Source organism: Dysidea avara, chromosome 15 (assembly GCF_963678975.1).
Source record: "Dysidea avara chromosome 15, odDysAvar1.4, whole genome shotgun sequence".
In the NCBI taxonomy this organism is placed as follows: Eukaryota; Metazoa; Porifera; class Demospongiae; order Dictyoceratida; family Dysideidae; genus Dysidea; species Dysidea avara.
This window is the reverse complement of record NC_089286.1, coordinates 3,093,385-3,115,544: the sequence shown is the minus strand read 5'-3', so window position 1 is coordinate 3,115,544 and position 22,160 is coordinate 3,093,385. Positions and strand designations below refer to the sequence as shown.

General features: G+C 37.9%; 1 protein-coding gene and 1 pseudogene across 1 annotated transcript in view; one reads left to right on the top strand and one right to left on the bottom strand.

Moving 5' to 3' along the window:
• LOC136245489 (uncharacterized) overlaps positions 1-21,786 on the top strand; it is a 108,460-nt gene extending 86,674 nt beyond the window's left edge. The window contains exon 16 of the mRNA XM_066037030.1: positions 20,746-21,786. Within this exon, the coding sequence (XP_065893102.1) occupies positions 20,746-21,705 (960 nt within the window). The 3' untranslated portion in view covers positions 21,706-21,786. The remainder of the gene's footprint in view (positions 1-20,745) is intronic.
• LOC136246153 (U4 spliceosomal RNA) lies at positions 15,309-15,419 on the bottom strand (annotated as a pseudogene).
• Positions 21,787-22,160: the final 374 nt, after the last annotated feature.

Sequence of the window (22,160 nt, the reverse complement as noted above, 5' to 3'; positions counted from 1 at the left end):
GGAACTCCTCAAATAGGACACCTGAACAGTGGACACCTAGGAGGATACCTGTTCACAGTCCCATTTTAATGGTACACATGCATTTGGACCACTTCTACACAGAGACAATTATAATTTTTTTCAAATCCCAGTGAAAATGTTAGGCAACCTAAAGCATTACCTGACACTGATATGCTACTGTTTTACACAATTCGTCAGAAATCCTTGTGATACGTTGATAGAATAGAGTGACTCAACCAATAATAATACAATCATTGTTGTCTAATTGATTGACAATGCTTCACTATAAAACTCACTTCCTTCTATTTTGATCTGACATTTTGTCAGGCAGGTTCCATTGTGGTCGGCCATGCATGATATTTGCCTGACAAATGGCCTATGCTAGGCAGTAATAATTGACTCTGCTTCTATAACTTCTCTAATACAAACATTTTATCATTGTCTTATGTAGGGCTTCATGACACTTGTAACTAAATGAGTGAAAATAAATGCTATAGCATTTTTTTAAAATTGAAAAGTATTTACCACCTGGAAATAAGTCCTGTATTCATTCAAAGGAAATCAATATGTTAACCAATGCCATAAATTTAGCCTGTGTATTTGTGTGAGTTTAAGACTTGCTTGTACTGATCTTCAAAGTGCACATGGATGTAAAATACTTTTTGAAATAGTGTAGTATAACATGTTACAAGTACCACAGTATACATACAGGGAAACCTTCCTATAATTCCTGGAATGATGATAAAATGTTAGAAGCCACAGAAGTGTCTGGTATTCAATGTATGTATTCCATTAAAATGGGACCATAAGCAAGTGTCCAGGTTATCAAGTTGACCACATTATTTTCAGGGTGTCCTTTTTTATTGTACCTATGCAGCTACATGCGTATAACTTAAAAGACATAAGAACAGTAGTATAAGGTGGTGTTTTGATACAGGTGGTCACTAATACAGGTCGCACTGTATTTGTACACCTCCATTGTGTATCTAGTTAGGAGTAGTTATTAGAGGTATTATCACAAAATTTTTATCAAACATAAACCATGACCCAATGATTATTCACTAAAAAATTCAAAACATCATTTTTGAAATACTAGACAGATGCTAACAGCATTGAGGGGTGAGCCTGAGCAAATATTCGAGAAGGTACATTGTGTGATCATCACCTATATATGTGACCGGATTTGCAAAAAGGGGTCTTCTACATACATCCAATTTACCAGCTTTGACAACTCATAACTTCAGATTGGAAATGGCTATTATTTGGTCAGTACTGAGAACCAACATAGCTTAGTAGTTGGAGAAAGTTTCAGGTTAATATGTTTCTTGAATACTGAGTTATGGTCTTCTGAATTCGTAGAATTGGATATGTGTGGAAGACCCCTTTTCACAAATCCGGTCACATATAGTGTTGTTCTAGCAGACCCATAGTCTGTGGCTGGGTATATTGATTAGAGATTATAAGTGCGGCCATTCAAAAGTGCGTGCCGCAATTATGAGACTATGTTGTTATAGCTAGTATGTATGCAGCATTAGATCAATTGACTTTCATTGTAAATATGTCAGCACGTATGGTAGGCTATTATGATAGCTAACATAATTCAGCAATAGTGCCAACACAACTGCTGCTTAAAAAACACAAACATTACAAAGATAAAACCAGAACACAATAAACTTGTAAACGAAAAAATTAAAGGTGATCCGTCTTCCCAATTTGGGGGAAAATGGAATGGCTTGGACCATCCATCAAGAAGGTGTAGAGGGTAGTAGGTATTTAGACTAAATTATAACAAACAATTTCTCTCATTTCTCTCTTCATGGTCTGGGGTAGATGGAGTGATGTGGTTCATCTCATTTGAAAGAGAAGGCGTAACTAAAATAGAAACAATAATTATTTATACTGCACACACACACACACATGTGACAAACCATTTTTGTCTTCCCAGTTTGACTGGTCTGGGGGAGATGGAGTGGCCTGGTCCATTTCATAGGAAAGAGAAGGTGTAACTAAAACAGAAAAAAAGTAGCTACTATTTATGCTGCACACACATGTGACAAACCATCTCTGTGTTCCCAGTTTGACTGGTCTAGGGGAGATGAAGTGATGTGGTTCATGTCATACGAAAAGGGTATAAGTAAAACAGAAAAAGTAGCTGATAGCACTTTTTAGTAGCACTTTGCTGAGTCATATTTCCAATCCACGACTATGCTTCGAAAAAAATCGATCCATAGGGTTGCGGAGATATTTTTAACCTGCCATCAGTCAAAAGTTTAATCGTCTAGCGTGTTGTTTTGGAGAGTTATTTACTCTGATAGGGCCTATCATGCACAATAAAGTTGGTAGCAATAGGCACCCACTAATTGATGAAGACGTACAAGCGCCATGGTGAATTGTTACAAGCAAAAAGCATGCATGGATTTGACAGGTACTTCTACTTAGTTATAAACACTTTATATCTTAAAATTGCTTCCGCAATCCTTTCAGAAGGCTAGTTATGGCACCTTTTCTTTTTGCCACTAATTTATTCATAGGAAGCCACAAACCTGTTGTGGCTACTTATTGGCTTCTTAAGATTAATGTGGGCTAATCAGGTAGCCGCCACCTTAACGTTTTCAACTAAGTACTTTTCAAACTTAATTAACCCATAATTTGTACATCACTTGAAAGGTCAATCAACAGTCTTAAATTGGTGAAATTTTTATTTTAAAATTTTAGCACAGTACAAAGTTACAGTTGATTTTGCAACTGAAATTGGACCAAATTTTCATGAAATGTTTAAAATATTTGTGATCATAAATCAAAAACCATGAGGTGTATGAGGCTAAAAGTTTGTACAGGTGATGAGCACCACAAGTACTACAAACACACCAAGTTTCATCAAAATCCAAGAGGTGTCCCTATATTCCTTTTGATTTGACATGGAATGACCCTTTTCCTGCAGCAATGGTTAAATTTCTGAGGGGCTGAACTCTCCTAGATCTGAGCCGCCGTGCTACTTCAGAATATTCCATCTGTACATGCTTGAGGAGAGTGTATACGGATTCTTGTCCTAGGGATACTTGTACTGGATTATTAAATGCTTCTGCAAGAATTAAATGGATGTGATGTGCATGCAAAAAGCAGAGTGGAGATGTGCTAATTTTTCATTAAAGCAGACACGACTGATAGCAGTACTGTCCAACTGAGTAATTGGGGATGAAACACAATATAGACATGTATTGTTTTACATTTAATAACATCACTCGAAATATTCTAGATTATTGTAAAGTTTAAATTACCATTTAAAACACTTATTTCCAAGCCTTTAATGGCTTCACAGAAGGCATGATTGAGGTGTATTTTTAATCTTATGTGGTAAGGAACTCACAGAAAACATTTGGTGCTTTTGTCAGTTGTGTCCACATTTCTTTGGTAAGCCACCTAACTATTTTAAAGTTTGTATAATCAAGATACAATAAAGCAGTCACTGAAATCAGTGTTGCCCAAAATATTATCTATAACCATAGATGACCAAACTGTATAGCTTAGGTGGTGGAAAGGTTGGGGGAGGGGTTAGGGCTGAAGCCCCTCCCTCTTTAATCTGCTGAGTAGCTTAGTCCCCTCAGAATAGTATCTTGTTGTCCTTCCTGGAGTGGAACTGAAAACTGAAAAAGATCAACATACTCTAATTGAATGCTCAAATACCCTAATAGAGCAGTCAAAAGCCTAAAGATCTAAAAGCGAAAAAAAAATTTCTTTGTGCAGGAATCAATCACTGACCTCTTACTTTGAGAGTTGGTTTCTTACCACTGTACCAAGTGTTTTTAGGTGTCTAAAAGCTGTCTTATAAATGCTGTATGCATTAGGGCCAGTTCTTCTATTCATTAAAATAAATGTGACTGGATCTGCAAGAACCCCATATTATGTTAGTGCATTTTTCAAATTCCATTTTATTACATTTTCCTTATCTAGATAGCCAAAGGAATGGTCGACCAAAGTTTCAGTTCTAGAAGCCTTGAACTTTTAAAGATACAGTGCTACAAAGTGACAACAACAGGAAAATCGATTTGTACAGTGACAATAGAGAATTTTCATCGCATAAGCAAAATTACGTAATATATTAAAGCCGCTATATTGGAGCACCACTGCTACTTTACAACAATGCTCATGGAACAATGACTTAGGATGTCTGAAGCAGCAGATATTACCTTATCATCGTATGCAAGTAGTTTGCCAGATGAAGCGAAGTCTCATTACTTACATAAGATCAGAATAATTGGTGGAATCAATCCCTTCTGTACCATACGCTTGGATATCTCGAACAAAGTGATCATTACCCTCCTGTGGACGCTTGTGACTTGCTGTCGTATTTGGTGCTCAGAACTAGTTTTATAACAACAGAACAGGTTGTAGCAAGAAAGGGACTAGAGGCATACAATCAATTCGTGTGTGGCTGGGTAAAAGAAGTTGGCTATTGGAAAATTTGTTACAATTGGAAGGGTGAATAATCCACAAATTGAGTGTAACTTGTCAGTTTGTTTGCAGGTATTTCACTCCCAACGATTAAGTGATACTCCTCTGAAATGTTGGCTGATAATAGAGCAAGATGATCAAGTCTGTTGTGCCCACTGCAACTGCATGGCAGGGCGTGGTGAAGTGTGCACTCGTGTAGCTGCTGTGCTGTTCTACTTGGAAGCGGTTAATAGAATTGAAGGAGGGAGAACCTGTACTGTTGGCCAGTGTGCTTAGATATTGCCATCCTCATTGAAATCGGCACAGTATCTACCAATTAAGGACATGGATTTTACTTCTGCACGATGTAAAAAGCAAAAACTAGATGGAATAATCGATGGGTGTGATAGTCCTAAAGATGTACAGAAATCTAAAGAAGACACAAGGTCAACAAAATTTAATGAAGAATTAGCATTTAATAACTTGAGTATTAATCAGTCAAAGCATGCTGTGCTATCAGTTGTCCCAGAGCATTCTGATGTATTTGTGCCAAAGACATCATTGTCAACTTTCCCACAGCCTATTGCTTCACTTCATAAGCCAGAGTATGTTACATTTGAATACCACCGTTTGCTTGGTGTATTTAAAAATGTTTCACTTACTGTTACTCATGAAATGACTGAGCAGGTTGAGGCCCAAACAAGGCAACAAGAAAATCTCAAGCTTTGGTTTAAAGGTCCACTGAAATGGAAAATTCACTTGCCATTTTATTGAATAAATAGGTTGTTTGTATCATGCAACGTACAAAAACACCTTTTTAATAATTCAATTATGTTGTTGTACCAAGATTTTTTTTTCCCATTGATAATTTTTATTTTATTTTTTTAGAGTTTGACAATGACAATAAAATAAGTAAACACTTAAACAGTGGGCAGAGTTTGCAGTCCTGGGATGATGGTATTGTTGCCATTACAGAAGCAGCATTACCTAGTTGAACATCAATGGCAACCTCTGAATCAAAAATTGGGTGGCCCTATTATCACCAGACTGTTCCATCACCTGGGAACCTATCCGCCTCACTAATGAACGTGCACATGATCTCCAAGTACCCAGGGTCTCAACACATAAAGGGGAGAAGTGAAATGATGGAATCAGAGAAGAATACTTTCTGCACTTGGCTGACTGCAGAGTTTGCCAGCCGGCTGGCACCACTTGCAGAAGTAGATAAATTAGATGGGGCCAGGATGTCTGAACAGGTAAAGTCCCAGAGCAAGGGTAAGCCCCGTGACCAAGGAATCAATGACATGCCATCTGGCCTCTTACCATCATTACGACACACACCGACTGGCTCCAAAACAGCAGGACACCAGAGCGCGACGAATAGTTTCATTCACTGCAGCGTGCCGAGGAATACAGCCTCCACTACGCCTGCAAGACAAACCTTGAGTTCCAAAAACATCAACTTTACTGCCACAAACACACGTATGCTCGACAATGATGGGAACACCGAGACGTAGACCAAGAGCAATCCTCAAAGATCCATTGTCCAGCTTAGTGCCCAAGGAAGGTACAGGTAGAGCACCAAGCCACGCACCAGACTCTGAAGAGGAAACTGACAATAGACGAGCCTTTGTTTTAGCATCAGAGGCAGAGTCCAAAAGAGATGAAAAATGGTGTTTGTAAAGCAGTTCGTCCCAACTATGTTGATAATGTCTGCGGTCTTCAGGGGTAGGATACTCAGCAGACCATTGGTCAAGAGCCTCGTGGAGGAGAGAAGATTCAAAAGTTAAACTGGAAGGAGTCAAGATGGAAGAAACTAGTTCAGAGGTACTATGAAGAGAAGAAAGATAACTGGGAAGACTTAAATCAACAGCACTACGGATTCCCAAACCTCCTTTGGCAGCAGGGAGAATAGACTGAGCCCATGCACAAGAACTGATGTTTATGTTGGTAACGGGAAGTGCGGATTAACTCATCAAACTTCTCTAAAAATCCAGAAACCCTCCAGGATGGAGAAGTGAGCAGGAGATAAAGGAGTTTGGGGATGGCAAAACAATGATGCAGCAGATAAAAGGCATCATGAGCAAATAAAGTCTCCAGATGTGAAATAAGAGTCTGAATACATCCAAGCTTGGATTCGAAACTTGAAGGTAGTGTGCATCAAGAGTAATAGGGGAACCCAACAAAGTCACCTCTGAAGAATCAAGGAGACAGACACCAGGTACAACAGATTGTAGTTCGTCAACAAAGGGGGTGGAAGATGCACCTGCAATGTACGCTTCACATTTGGAAAGGTTCAAGGAGAGTCCCAGGGAAGAAGATTGTTCCAGAATAGTTGTAAAATCTGCTAAAACAGACTGTGGTGAGCGCCGAGAGTGCCATCATCAAGATACCAAACATTAAATGTTGATACAAGCTCACTAGCCAAGGAATGGATGGCTAGACTGAAAAGGACTGGACCCAAGGGGTCACTTTGCTGCACACCAGTAGCAGATGGAATGATGGAGTCACCAAAAAACAGGTGAGTTGAGGTACAATAAGCAAGCCAGACAAAGGGAAATAAGCAACTAACCTTCTCCCTCACAACGTGAAGAAAGCGGTCACGCCTGATGCTATTGAAAGCATTGCGGTAGTCCACCTTGAGTAAAACTAGTGGATGACTGTGAGTACCTGATGACAAAATCTGACGGGCAGCATGAATCGCTGCCTCACACCCACCTGAGGTTCCTAAACCTAACTGCACTGGGTGAAAGAAAAGTCCCAACTCACTCCCTAAACAAAGGTAAGCAGTTTTTGCAGCAAGACGACGAAAAACACTACCAACAGCAATTGGATGGAGACCACCCCCAGGCTTTTGTAAAGCCACAAGGTTTGCCCCAGTCAGATGCGTTATGAGGTAATATAATTATTGACAAACCACAATACACTAGAATGTGTTATATCTACAGAACAAAACAAAATCTGACTAAATCACATGCACCAACCTGTCCCACTAGTTGCAAGGATTGATATTAGCCAAAGTGTATTTTACCATTTCAGTGGACCTTTAAGTACCGAGCTAGAAGAGTTACTGCTTCTAATAGGAAAGTAGTGTACCACACAGATAGTATGAATCCATCAAAGAGCCTTATTAAAAGAATTTGTTACCCCAAGTTGTTTGTTTGTATTCAACAGCAAGCAAACAGATTGGAACAGAGAAGCTTGCACTAGAGGAATATATAAAGGTTGCCAAGATAGATCTTCAGAACCTGCAGGTTTCAGAAAATGGACTGTTCATTAATCTGAGATGGTCACACATTGGAGCTTCCCCTGATGGTATTGTGCAGTGTGACTGTTGTGTCAAGCGTGTACTGGAAGTGGAGTGTCCTTCCACCGTGAGGATAGCATTGAAGATGCAGTAGCCAGTGATGGTCAGTTTTGTCTGGTCAAACAAGGTGATTCAATACATCTGAATCAGAGTCATGCATACTATTACCAAGTACCAACACAGATGTTTGTTTGCAATGTACTGTACTGTGATTTTTGTTTGCTCACATTTGACTCTTCTGAGAAAGAACCTAGTCTGTATGTTGAGCGTATTAAAAGAAATGAATCATTTTGGAATAACTGTGTGCTGAAATCTGAGCAGTTCTTTGTTACTTGCTTGTTGCCAGAGATTTTAGGCCACTGATATACACAGCCAGCTGTAATATCATCCAATGACCTAGAAGGGTCATCGACTAGTAGTCAGTCTGGAGTTACAAAAGGACAGAGTGCTTCTCATAACCAATCAACCAATGAAGATGATACGTTTTGTATCTGGCGGTACAGATTAGGGGGAAATGATCTGTTGCGATAATAATGACAGTAAAATAAAGTGGTTTCATCTCAAATGCTTGAATATGAGTAGTAGGTCTATACCAAAAGGAAAATGGTACTGTCCCAAATGCTGACACAGTAATAAACATAAAGGAAAAGGCAAGACAAACAAGAAATCACAATAATTATTTGTTGTTTTCTGTTGCATGTATGTAATTATAATGTATCATTTTAAAGTCGATTATTCGAATGGTACAACTGACACACATACATTGTTTAAGGCACAACATACTCATACTATACGATTAATGGCTGGGATTTCTTCGCCCATTCTCTTTGTTACAAAATCGATCAGAATAATACCACGCAATATAGAATATTCTTGGTGAACACAACCAATAACACGCTTCACATGAATTCTAACATTGGCTATCTTACTAGTGCTTTCTACCTCTGCTGCTGACAACTGCTTCTTTCCCTTTGTGGAAGCAGGGATGTGAAGTTGTGCCTGCATCATAGCCATTGACTCAGCAATGTCAAATCCTCTATCAGCCAAGACTATATCTCCTTGTAATAATTTTTTTTTAATGCCACAGTGTTCAGTGAGATACTTGTCACTCACTCAACCTCCCCAACATTCCGACACAAATGAAACCACCCCATGAGGTGCAATTCCTAGTAGTACTTTGGCTGTGTTATGATGTTTGTAGTTGGACCATGTACTAGCACATGCTGATAAATTGAATGGCCAGTCTATGAATATTTCAAAGCAGTCTATTATTACAACCACCTTCTTTCCAAATGATGTTTGAAAACACATAGGCATGATCTTTTGAAGGACATCTCGGTCTGGCCAGATTATCAGGTCTTGCAACTGTAAGTCCGTTTGTTTCAGCAATTTCATAAAAGTCCTTGATGTAGTAGCTGGTGAAATCTAAACTGATGTGCCAGAAATTCCAGAGGAGGATTGATCCAAAGCTTAAGCATCACAAACATGAATTCCAGACAACTTGGTGATTCCATCACTTGGTAAGGTTTTGTGGACATGCTCAAAAACAGCTTTTAAGACTTTAAAATTCGGTACAGCAGAGTATGAACTTATGGCATCATTACTTCAGACTTTCTTCTGTAAAGGGACCTCATAAATACTTCTCATTCATCAGTTGCATGCAACTGCTTAGTCAAAGATTTGATGGCTTCTTTCCTATCAGCAAATTCTTTCTCCAGCAGGGCTACTTTGCTGGAACACTCACAATCACTTTCCTCCTTTGCCTTATAATATTGATGTGCAATTTCAATTTGCTCACTTGCAATTAGTGTTGTTCCAGTATCAGCTAGTTATTACAGTTCTAGTTCCAGTTTTGGAACCATAATCTTTAAATTACAGTTCCAGTTCTAGTTCTGGAACCATAACCTTTAGAATTACAGTTCCAGGAACCATAACGTTTAGAATTACAGTTCTAGTTCCAGTTCAGGAACCATAACTTTTAGAATTGCAGTTCTAGTTCCAGTTCAGGAACCATGACATTTAGAATTATTATTCATCAATTTCTAGAACAACATTTATTTTAACTTGAGTATTACCAAAACCCCATAATGAATTATGGACACTCACTATTAAGTTATATACACTACTAGGTTTAATTAACTGTTTCATTTATGTACGTAGCTAATACTGTAGTTATCAGTATTAATACACAAACAACTACAGTATAACACTAAGGTGGTACTCAGGGGCGGTTTTAGGGGGGTTTCTGGGATTCCCAGAAACCCCCTTTGAAATAGCGCGTGCCTCTACGATTCGTCTGGGTGGTAAAAATTACAAAGAGTTATACATACTGTATTATATTATGGCTTTTTCTATTGGCTAAACTTCATACTTTTGCCTTTGAAATCACCTTCACAGCGTTCAAAACCACGTAGTGACCTTTTTTTTTTTGGTTTGGTCTTCAACTTGCAGCTAGGCTGATTCCAGAGAACCAGAAACCCCCTCTGAAAATTTCCAGATCTGCCCCTGGTACTAAAAGACCTGTAGCTAATTATCAAACACTGAACCAGACATAACAATGTAACTGAGTCAGCGTTATATTTGGCAGTTGTTTCGAGCAGTGTTTTATCACATGCATACATAGTTGTAATACATACAGCTTTTGTGAAGTTATATGCTACATTGTGTATTTTTGTCAGCAGATAAAATTCTGGTCTTGTAAAGAGCATAAAATCCCATTGGCAAAAACTGTATGGTTGCGACCAATTCCAGTTCCAGTATTAGTTCCAGTACTTGACAAAATTTCTTAGTTCTAGTTCCAGTTTTGAGGAACGTAAAATTATAGTTCTAGTTCCAGTTCCAGTTTTAAGGAAAGCAAAGTTATTGTTCCAGTTCTAGAACTGGAACTGGAATAAAAACTGCTGGAACTGGAATTATTTTAGTTTCAGTACTGAGTACTGGAACAACACTACTTGTAATTAGTTTCACCTCTTCACCAATGATCAAATCAATTTCGTTACCCATTACAGTTGGTAGCACTTCTTCCATTTCCAGGTTCACAGTTCGTCTGCTCTCTTTCCCGTACTCATTCATACCTCTCAATTTCTGCTCTCGAAATGCTTTCATTTTTACTACCTCTGTGTCCAAGGTGCAAAGTTGGTAGTCAGTTTGGGCTTGTTTGGTCATACAAATCTGCAGGCTTTTCAGACACAAAATACTTCGAACAAATTCTGTACTTATCTAGAGCATGAATATCAAGGTCTTCTGTATCAATAACAGCAAGATACCCGTCTTGTATTCGTTTTCTTAACTCATAATCTTTCTGTTAGGCACAATTTGTGAATTTGCGCAGTTTATAAATTGTGCTGCACCTTTTGTGAAATCATAATTTGCACAACAATTTATAAATTGTTGTGCATTCTGTCTAGCTGTAACTGTATGCCTTCTTAAAAAACCGCACATGATATCCCAACATACATGAAATTTGTTACACCTTACCTATGGAAATGGCACATTTTTCAATTAAATTGTTGTTATTCAATGTGGATTAAACGTCTCACCAAGTGAGCTGTATCAATTTCTGAAAACCAATCATCCTGCAACAATGGCATTAGTCATCCAATGATTCTATAAACAAATAAACATTAATTTTAACTGTTAAATGGTCTGCATAAAATTAGGGCTGAAATGATCATAGTTTTTTAGCATTTGAGTACTCTGTAGAGTTAACAATTGAGTACTCACGAATACTAGCTACTTGTACTCATATCCATTTGACATGTTTTGTACCAACCTTAAACAGTTTACAGCTTTTCAAGTAATAACAATGATACACACGCTGTATTAAAGTACTGATGTTAGTGTTCCTGACAAAAAGTTATGCCAATCAAAATCTACAGCCTTCTTAGTGTCACTCCCTAATGACATGTACATCATGTGAACTGGGTCATGTGATCTTAACAAGTACTCGAGTACTAATTTTATTATCTGAGTACCAAAATCCTAAACGAGTACTCACCAAGTATTAGTATTTGTTTCAGCCCTAATAAAAATCAAGGTTGTAGTTTTGTTAATATATTTGTGTGTTACATTTTATAAAGGTTTAAACAAGTCAGTCAGCATACTGTAGACCAGGATTGGAAGCCCTGATAGTACTCTGCATGGATACACATATAACACTGCACCACATTATATAATGGCTATGCTTAATTATGTTAATGGCCTTTTACACCGCTCCGAAAATCAGGAAGATTCAGTAAAGAATTTCATGCATAGATGAGTGGCTTTCTATTGAAAAGATTTGCATGATGGCCAGATGACATCAGATACTGTAGGATTAGCAAAATGTACTGTAGTTCTGGTGTGATAATTTATCTGGCTACCAAACAGAATTGAAAGGAAAAGCTGTGAGCTTTCCCTGGTGGAATGGTATGATGATGGAACATGATACAAACAATAAGTTAAGGAACAGGAAACTTTAACCACTGTAAATGAGTGTAAGGAGTATAATATAATATTCCAAAATGTGACATGGTATATTTGTGTGAGCAACAACAAACACTAACCTGCATGGTTTTGTAATGAACTACCTGATTTGTAACTGTTGAAGATGAGTCACATGGAATTGAATCAAGGAGGTCCCATACCAGTAAAGAATACTTCCAAGTGAGATGACACAACTGAATTCATTACAAGCGATTGTGATGGCTATACTTTCATACCTTATCAGTTAGCTACTTCCTATAGTAGCCTACATGCACCATTTTAGTAGAGTGCACACATATAAACTAATTACTTTCTTTACAATTCAGTCCCACACAGAAACTGAGTGGTTTATTGTCGGATCTATAGAGTGGCTAACTTTTCATCCAGCCATTTAGTTAAAATAGTGCCTTTCTTTGAGCTCAGTCTGCCTTGTTTCAGTCTGCCTTGTGTGTTCAGTTGGGCCGCCAACATAGTTCCACTTATTGAAGTCTTCAACCTGAACTTTCTATAACCTTCTGGCACAACTCTTCACCTCGAACAGCTCACTTCAGACTGACCTCACTACTAGCTACTGCCATGAGCTGATTCGTCACTTGCAGAACTCATCATCACACCTCACATCACGTATCGACTTGCATTTCGAAGACTCGTGGTCCAACAGGTGAGCACTAAAACAAAAACAGGTGAGTATACCATTAGTAGTTTCTCACCCTTGCGATGTCAGCACCAATGTCAGCCCAGGGTTCAGCCACGACACCTGCGCAATTTATAAATTGTTGCGCAAATTATGAATTCACAAAATGTGCAGTGCAATTTATAAACTGTGCAAATTCACAAATTGCACCTAACATTTCTGCCCTTCTCTATCGGTATTCTATGAAAGGAAATGTTTTTGTCTTGGTTGCTGCCAGGACAGGGATTAGTTCGGTTGTTACAATTGCATACAATGCACTGTAATTACTATACAACTAAACATATTTTTTTGTCAATTTGTGATCGTATTAACTACTGATGGAATGTCTGCTACAGTGACAGCTGGAGGTGGAAAGTTAGAACCATTCTTGGTTCGGAATGGTTTGAATCGAGGGTGTACCATCGTTCCCACTAAAACTCTTATAGACGGGTTGCCTAATAGAGGCGTGGCAATAATTATGCAACTGATGAATTACGTGATTGAAAGCCTCCACCATTTTATTGGTCAACAAACCTCCATTATGCTGTTTGCTTGTTGTGCCGTGGACTGCAATAGTAGATTTGCTAACCCCTAACCCTAACCAAAGCTTTCAACAAAAGTTCCCCATTCCCGACTACTTTACAAGTTACATCACTATGGTATCAGAGGTACTCTACTTACATGGATTAAAAATTTTCTTAGTAACTGCTCACATAGAATAATCCTTTATAATAAACAAAGCTCTTCATCTGATGTTCTTTCTGATGTTCCACAGGGCACTGTTTTAGCCCCCTTGTTATTTCTATTACATATTAATGACATTGCTTTACAAGTACAAAGCAAGATCAGACTATATGCTGATGATGTCATTCTTTACCGCAACATACATTCCATAGAAGACTGTTACGTATTACAGAGAGATCTTGATCTTCTCACACAATGGTCACACAAATGGCAGATGATATTTAATCCTAAGAATTAAGTGTGAATTTTAAAGAATTTCTAACAAACAGAACATCATACCTAACATCTATTATATTGACAACCACTCAATAAAGGAAGTCACCCATGCCAAATATCTCGGAGTAATATTTGATCAGACCCTTTCCTGGAATGAACACATAAAACAGATAGCAAGCAAAACCACCAAAGTCAATGCCTTCTTACATCACAACATATACCACTGTCCTGTTAATACCAAAGTTAACTGTTATAAAGCTATGGTGAGACCGGTAATAGAGTATGCTTCTCCTGTATGGGACCCCTACACATCTACCACCACAAATCTTCTAGAAGCGGTTCAATGATCGGCAGCAAGGTTATGTTACAAGGAGTACTCTAGATTCTCAAGTGTTTCATTAATGTTAGAAATCCTTAACTTACCTATCCTAAAAAGCAGGAGGAACAGAGCCAAATTACAGATGATGTATAAAATCACTAACAACCTGGTGTGTATTCCAAATGATTGTTTGATTCCTATCCCACCCTTCTTGAGAAATTGCTACTTCAACCAACTAGATACCAGAACTGATAGTTTTAAATTTTCCTTTTTCCCCTCGACAATCAAATTATGGAACTCAATCCCCCGTCATATAGTCAACTCCCCCACATATGATCAGTTTTGTACCCTCTTAGATAATTATCATAATTACACCTGTGCGTTATAATCACATTGATTTCTGCACAGCACACACTAATAATAATAATAGGGAGAAATGACTCTATTCCGGTTTCCAGAGGATGATTCACAACGAGATGCTTGGGTTAGAGTGATTAAATGGGAAAACTGGATGCCTAGTGAGCAAAGTAGATTGTGCCAATTGCATTTCATTTCTGGGAGACCATCTCATGTTCTTAACAATCTTGATTATGTGACAACTCTATTTAATTTTAAATCAACTTCAGCTACTCTAGAGAAAAGCAATATGGATAGATATGAAAGATTACAAGCCAGGAGAAGAAAATAATCTCGGTACCGCTTTGAACACCAGGAACAAGGTGAAAATATGTAAAGCTGACTCAGAGATACAGCAGGTCTGAATTTAATTTATTGCCACACCTCTATTAGGCAACCCGTCTATAAGGAAAATAAACTACAAGCACTCAATTAAACGGTCATAACTTACGACTTCAGTCCTCTACTAAAACAAAATTTATACCATCAGATTCATGAACAAGCAAATCTATTGCTGGGTAAGTTGTGCTTCCAGGCCCTTCTTATGACCAAGGCAAAGGCAAAAACGTGAGAAAAATAATGATAGTAAACTGCTCATCCAACGCGAGGCAGACCAATACTCACATCTTCGGTATCCTTGGCAGCACTGACACGAAACAAAGATTTCCAAACTCCTCTTGCTTTGGGGATCACAGTATACTTTAATTTTGGGGATCACAGTATGAGTTCAATTTGACGAAATGCATTGTGGAGTCCCGCGTGTGAACCCGGAAGCAAATTGTATAACTGGCTTCTCATTTACAAAAAAAGTTTTCAAATAGCAATAACCGCACCTCTCACTGACTACGGTACTACCACTGCACAAGGATGTATGTATGTTTACTTCATTGGCCTGCATACTGGAGAGAGTTTCACGTGAGACAGATAATCCATGACAGTGTAGCAAAAGGAAACAAAGTGATTGGGAACATTTTCCATGCCAAGTAGCTAGTTACGATCTCCTCTGCATGTTTCTTGAGGTGTATCTACCTCGAGCGGTATCTTTGTTCGGAAAAATAGTATAGGACCTCCTTAATCTGTGATATTTATACAGACAATCATAGAATTGTTTGATTAACCACTGGCTGACCTCCGGTAGTACATCGATCTAGATACACCACCTTGCTTCTTGCTTGATCTTTCGCCTGTTCAATCAGTTAAAACATTAGAAACACTAATGGCGAGATTTTAATTTGGCGATTTTGTAAGCGTCTGGCAATAGTAACAGACTTGATTGTTGAGCTCTAAACTATTATGTTAGTATCATGGTCAAGTCTATTTGTGAGATTCATGTGAAGCCACCCATCAATTAACACTAGATCTCTTAAATAATTACACACCTACTATATAACAGATAAGTATCTCCAGTTGAGGGAGTCACCACACCTCACTAATGATCACTGATGTACTGAGTAACATTACAGATCTCACAATTGATCACTGATCTGCTATGCCTTCCTCAGGAAGCAGAGCAGATCAGTGAGCTTCCTTTTATATATAACAATGTGGCAAGTGATTGTGGGTTTACATTTTGTGCAAGATATGATGACCAGAGGTGAACCAATATGAATTTTTGGCATTGCACTCTTTGTGGGCAATAAAGCACAGTTGCCCACATGCTCTAGTGCAGGCTAATAGCCTGCGGGGCTCATGTCAGTATGACTAATCACCCAAGCCGGTGAAGGCTGATAGCCTCGCCGCACTGAGTAATCAATCACCCCAGCCAATACGAGTTCTACCGCTGGATTGCTTTTATAGACATACCTAAATGCTTCGATGATGGGTGGGAGAAGGTGACGTTGCTGTTACATTTGTTAATGTAAACGGACAAGTCCTGGAGATATCACAGAAATATTTCACCATGTGACTCACAATAGAATCGCTTGTGGGTTGCAAGCAAAACCTGCCAAAAGACGCAATGAACGTCTACTATGCCAAACTATGGTGAAATACGCATGAGTTACTTTGTTAAACTAGTTGTGTGTGTTCAGGCTGCTAATAATTCGTGCAACGCTTGTTAATTATGAGTCCTAGTGTATGGTGAAGCTACACGACTAGAAAGTTCCATAAATCATTTAAAGCATAGCCTTGCTCATGCTATTTGCCTCGTGCTTTATTAGCATCGAGGCCAAGCACCAAGTACTTTATTTTTCATATAGCACGAGCAAGGCTATGCTTTAACATATACGTAAAGACTGTGATAAACTTTTCAACAATAAATAATAAAATTGTGTGTATTTGTTTGACTTCTCATAGTATAGCACTTGCTGTAGAGTGAACAATAAGCCACTGGGTACTAAACAGCCTCACGGATAAAATAGAAAACAAAAGTATAATCTGTTTATGAGCAAACTATTGTTACTGTATAAACATTGGTAGTGATATTGGTCCTTGTGTCACTCTGTAACAATACTGATATTGGTAAACATTCCATATCAGTGACAGATATTTTAGCTGATCTGATAATCAGTATATCTCTAGTGATGACATGATGATGTTATACTCAACCCAGAATCAGTTTATCTATCTACTAGTATAAATACACCCTCACCATTTCTAATTCAGTTAGAGATAGTTTAAATAGCTTTGCTTTAAAATCACAAAGATCCTCGTGGTTGATATTTAACTATAACTAATAACAAAAGTGTATACTAGTAACCAAGAGTGTCGAACAGTGTATTAGCCCGTGATTAATGATTGTGTAAAGTAACACGGATATTTCAGTTATTGCTTGTTTACGTAAAATGGTGATTTGAAATGTGTTCGTGGTAACGGGTCTTTGTTCACTGGTTTTCCATGTTATTCAACCAAGTATTCAACAATTATTGTATGAAGAAAGTGTAGTAAGGACCCAAGATAACTCCAGCTCCAGTGTTGGGAGTAAGCGCTACTTATGTAACGCGTTACGTAATATTATTACTTTTGTGATAACTAAGTAATATAACGAAATACGCTATAAAAACAGGTAATATAACTCAAGTTACTTAACCTACAAATGTAACGCGTTACCTAAGTAATATAGTTACTGTAACGAATCTAATATTACGTAATATTATTACTACAAGTAACGAAGTTACTAATCTCGTTAGTGATCCACTGAGTAACGCCTATAGTCACAACGAAGTAATGGAGCCTACTGAATGAAGTTTAATCACCAGCTTCTTACTTATAACCAAGATTTGCACATTGTCCAACAACGTAATCATGTCACGTGATAAGGTGGTAGTTTCACACGTGACAGCTTAAGGCTGTGGATACAAAGTAATATAATATGTAATATTATTATAGTTACTTTATTTTATGGGTAATATGTAACTGTAACTAAATAGTTTTGTTGCATGTAATATGTAACTAGTTACTTTTAAAAAGTAACTTGCCCAACACTGTCCAGCTCAATAAAACAACGGTTGCACAAACGAGCGTGTTGCCACGCCTTCATGGAGATCTGCTTGGCAGTGCCAGAACTTTAACATTAGCCAATTCCCTTTAACACTATCATGTTTTAACTTGGATTAGTGGCCAAATTGGGCTAAACACAGCAACCCTTAATGGCAATGAAAACAACCAATTACTGAAATATCTGTGTTACTTTACACAATCATTAATCACAGGGTAATACACCCATTCGATGATACTCTTGGTTTCTATTATGTACTCTTGCTAATAATAAAGACACATAATAGGATTACTAGCTACTCAGTAGATATAATAAAACAGTCAATCTGTTGTATATAACAGAAATCCTCTTTAGAATTCACTACTAGGTACAGTAAACACTACACACACACACACGCACGCACGCACGCACACACACACAGAAGCACTACACAAGGTTTACTGGTAACAGTGGTGTCAAAATCACTAAGGCAGTATCATCCTTCCTTTTCTAACTTGTCAGTGATTCCATTTGCCTTGATCTGGCTTCAACCATAGTCTATAACCTTAAACAAAGTACAAGTGCATTAAAGTAATAGAATACAAGTCCACTCATCAAAGATTAAGATACTCTAATAGAGCAGTCATATACCCTAATAAAACAGTCAAGAGTAACATTATTATAACCAATCATTTAACTGTTTATCAGTTATTACAGTAGGACCTCCATTATCTGAACACCTGTATGCCAGTTCAGTCATAAAAGTGTTCAGATAAGTGAATAAATAAAGCCCATTCATTTATATACAGAATTCTGTTCAACTACTCTAATAGAACATACACTTACTTTAATAGAACATTCACCTAATGGCGAAATACTCTAATAGAGCAGTCACTTATACTGTTTGGATAATCCAGGGTTTGGATAATAATACCTATATCCTAAACAGAGTTGCTGATTCCACCCTTCAGTACCATTTTAATGTGACTAGAAATTCTTTTGAGACAAGTTGATCAGCACCCATAAGCAATATCTTCCTACACTCCTGCTGGCAAGGTCATCCTCACTATTCTCTTAAATTGCTATCCATGAGAAGGTTACATAACACCTGTGAATAAATCATCATGTAAAAATCCACACACCTACAAATTCACTATTGTAAGGACATAGAGTCTAGTTGTACAGACATGAGCTAGGGGAGTACTTTACACTGCTAGAATTGGAATAGAGAATTTCTATTGTGCTACCTTCATGCATGCTATGATTTTAAACATTATGAGGTTAAATACAACCATATAGTTGCAACACACAATGGTCCCTCTATTATCCAAACTCATTGGGCCCTAAATGGTTTCAAATAATGGAAAATTTTGGATAAACAAAGCTCATACATTTCTATACAGAGCTCAGTTAAAATACTCTAATAGAACAGTCACTTTAGGAAAATACTCTCTAATAGAACAGTCACTTCCACAGTTTGGATAACAAACACTTTCTTGATCATCCAATATTCTTACCAGTGCTCAAAATCTGCAATTATTCTTTCTGGAAATTCTTTTTTATTCACCTGTTACTCGCAAAATTATTCCTGAAAATTTGAGCCAATTATAAGCATATAGGTTGGGGTTTATATAAGTGACTGCTATATTAGAAAATGGTCTTGGAAGTTGACTGTAAGTGACTGCTCTAATTAATAGTCATACCATGGCCACAAGGAATTTATCTGATATGTATGTCCACGCCCTCGGGCCAGCAGCCCTTGGGCTTGGGAATATATATCAGGAAAATTCCTCGTGGCCATGGTATAAGTAATATATACCACTCTGGTATGCTCTCCTAATAGGTGAAGGAAGACAAACATGTACTATCCACATTCCTCTTATACAGAGGTTTGCCAACATCGATTGTTGGTTTGAATTGTGGCCACACAAAAAACGATTGTGGGTTTCACTGATTGTAGTGATACCATTTTAAACCAAATAACCACTTTGTGGATGAATAAAGTAACCTAAGGTGCTAAAATAAACACTTAGACATATAGGTTGGGAATGTTTGAGGCATCTTTTCATGCAGTTGAAATGTACTGTGTAGAAAAACAATCCCCACATTGCAAAAATGGTTATTTAGTGATGCCTAGTAACTGAACTATACAATGCTGACTCACTCAATTATTTTTGCTTCACAACAATGCCCCTAACTAAACCAACATGTTAAACTCAAACCCACAATGCAAAACTTTAAGCAATTCTATTAATCAAAGGGAACTGATGTTTTGTAAATTCAGCATCAAAGCCTGTTGTGGTCAGGGCTATATCATGATATCGCCCTAACCATATAGGGCGATATCTAGATATTACCCTGTGGTTAGGGCAATATGTGAAATATAACCCTGTGGTTTCCTTTGATCTGAGGTGTCAAAGTGGTATATTAGAGTATAGCTATTGATGTTTTCCACCATTTTATGCTTGTAGTGTTTTAATACTGTAACTAAGATCATTGCAAGCAAAACTCAATTATTCTGGAATACTATCCACTAACTAATATTATTCCAGAAATTATTCCAACATAATAGACACATGTCTAGTAATCACATGATATAACTGATTATGAAGTAAAACCATGTTGTTACAACACCATGGTAACCAACAGTTACTATGGTAACAATTATCCCTCAGTAATCTAAACAACCTCAGACACTAAACCATTACTAACTGTTGAGGGGGGTTGAATTATTGAGGGAGATCATGTGATCCACACTAACACACAATTTCCTCCCTTAGGAGTCACCTCCTTTGGTGGAGGCTTTACAGACTAAACAATATCACCTCAAGTGGGACAAGTGTTCAGATCTTCCAAAAAGAATGTATAATGCCTCTGTTGTAGTGGATGATAACAATGTCTATGTCACTGCTGGTGATGCTCCTGAGGATGAGACACATAACAATGTGTACCAGTATAACATCACAACTGACCAATGGAATACCCTCCCTCCACCTGGTCATCATGTTGGAGTACTGTGTATGGTGGATAGTTCCTTGTCCATATTTGGTGGTAGTGATCCAGTCACTTATGAGATTCACAACAAAGTCTCCACCTACTACAGAGACACTAACAGTTGGACTAGCTACTACCCTAATATGATACAGAAGAGGGTCAAGCCAGGTGTGGTCACCCATGGTGATCATGTGATTGTTATGGGGGGAGAGTATGGGTCAAAGAAATACCTTGACAGTATTGAGACAATTAACTGGCAACAGATATCACCATGGAGAGAAGTGTCTACTAAACTACCTGTACCAATGTGGGCCATCAAACCCACAATTGCAGGAGAACACCTACTCATAGTGGGATATGATCATGCTGGAAGTCGTTACCCTGGATCACTCCAGTTACCAGTATCCACCATCACTTCATCATCAGATAAAGTAGCCAGTCAGTGGGAGGAACTATCATCAGCTCCACATAACTTCACTACTACAGTACCATCCTCCAACCCTCCTCTGATCATCGGTGGTAGTGTTAAAGGTGTTGCCACATCAGATATTAGTCTGTATGACACTTCAAAGAAGTCATGGATACAAGTTGACAATCTTACTACTGCCAGGCGTAATGTTGGAGTAGCAACCATCAACAGTAACACTATAATTGTTGTTGGAGGTACCAGTGGTGGAGTGGGTGTTGAAGCTAGCAAGTCATCTTCCCTACCTATAGTGGAGATAGGACATATTGTACATAACTAACCATTAGTAACTATACTGTACTGAACTCTATTATACTCCATTATTAGTTATTAGTATTGTTGTGTTGATTATCTAATTGTTGGGGTGAAAGTATTAATCATATATATATAATTATTACACATCATCACTACCCGGTACATGTTCTACACACACAACCTGTGCCAATGTGAAGCCTAATAATATCAAGCAATTATTCCTCTCCAGTTACAGTTTAGTAAAATTTAATGAAGTGGTCAACAACTGATCAGCTACAAGAGGTTGTAACAGTGAACAATTGCGAATTGTCACATTGTTAACAATTAACCATTCAATCTCATCTGTATTATACAGATTTTATTTAAGGGAAGTATTCACATTCTTTAGTAGGTATCTGTGAATATCTTCTGCCTCAAAAATATCTCCAGTTCAGTCAAACTAGCATTATCATCAACATGAAGCAACTCAAAATTATGGTC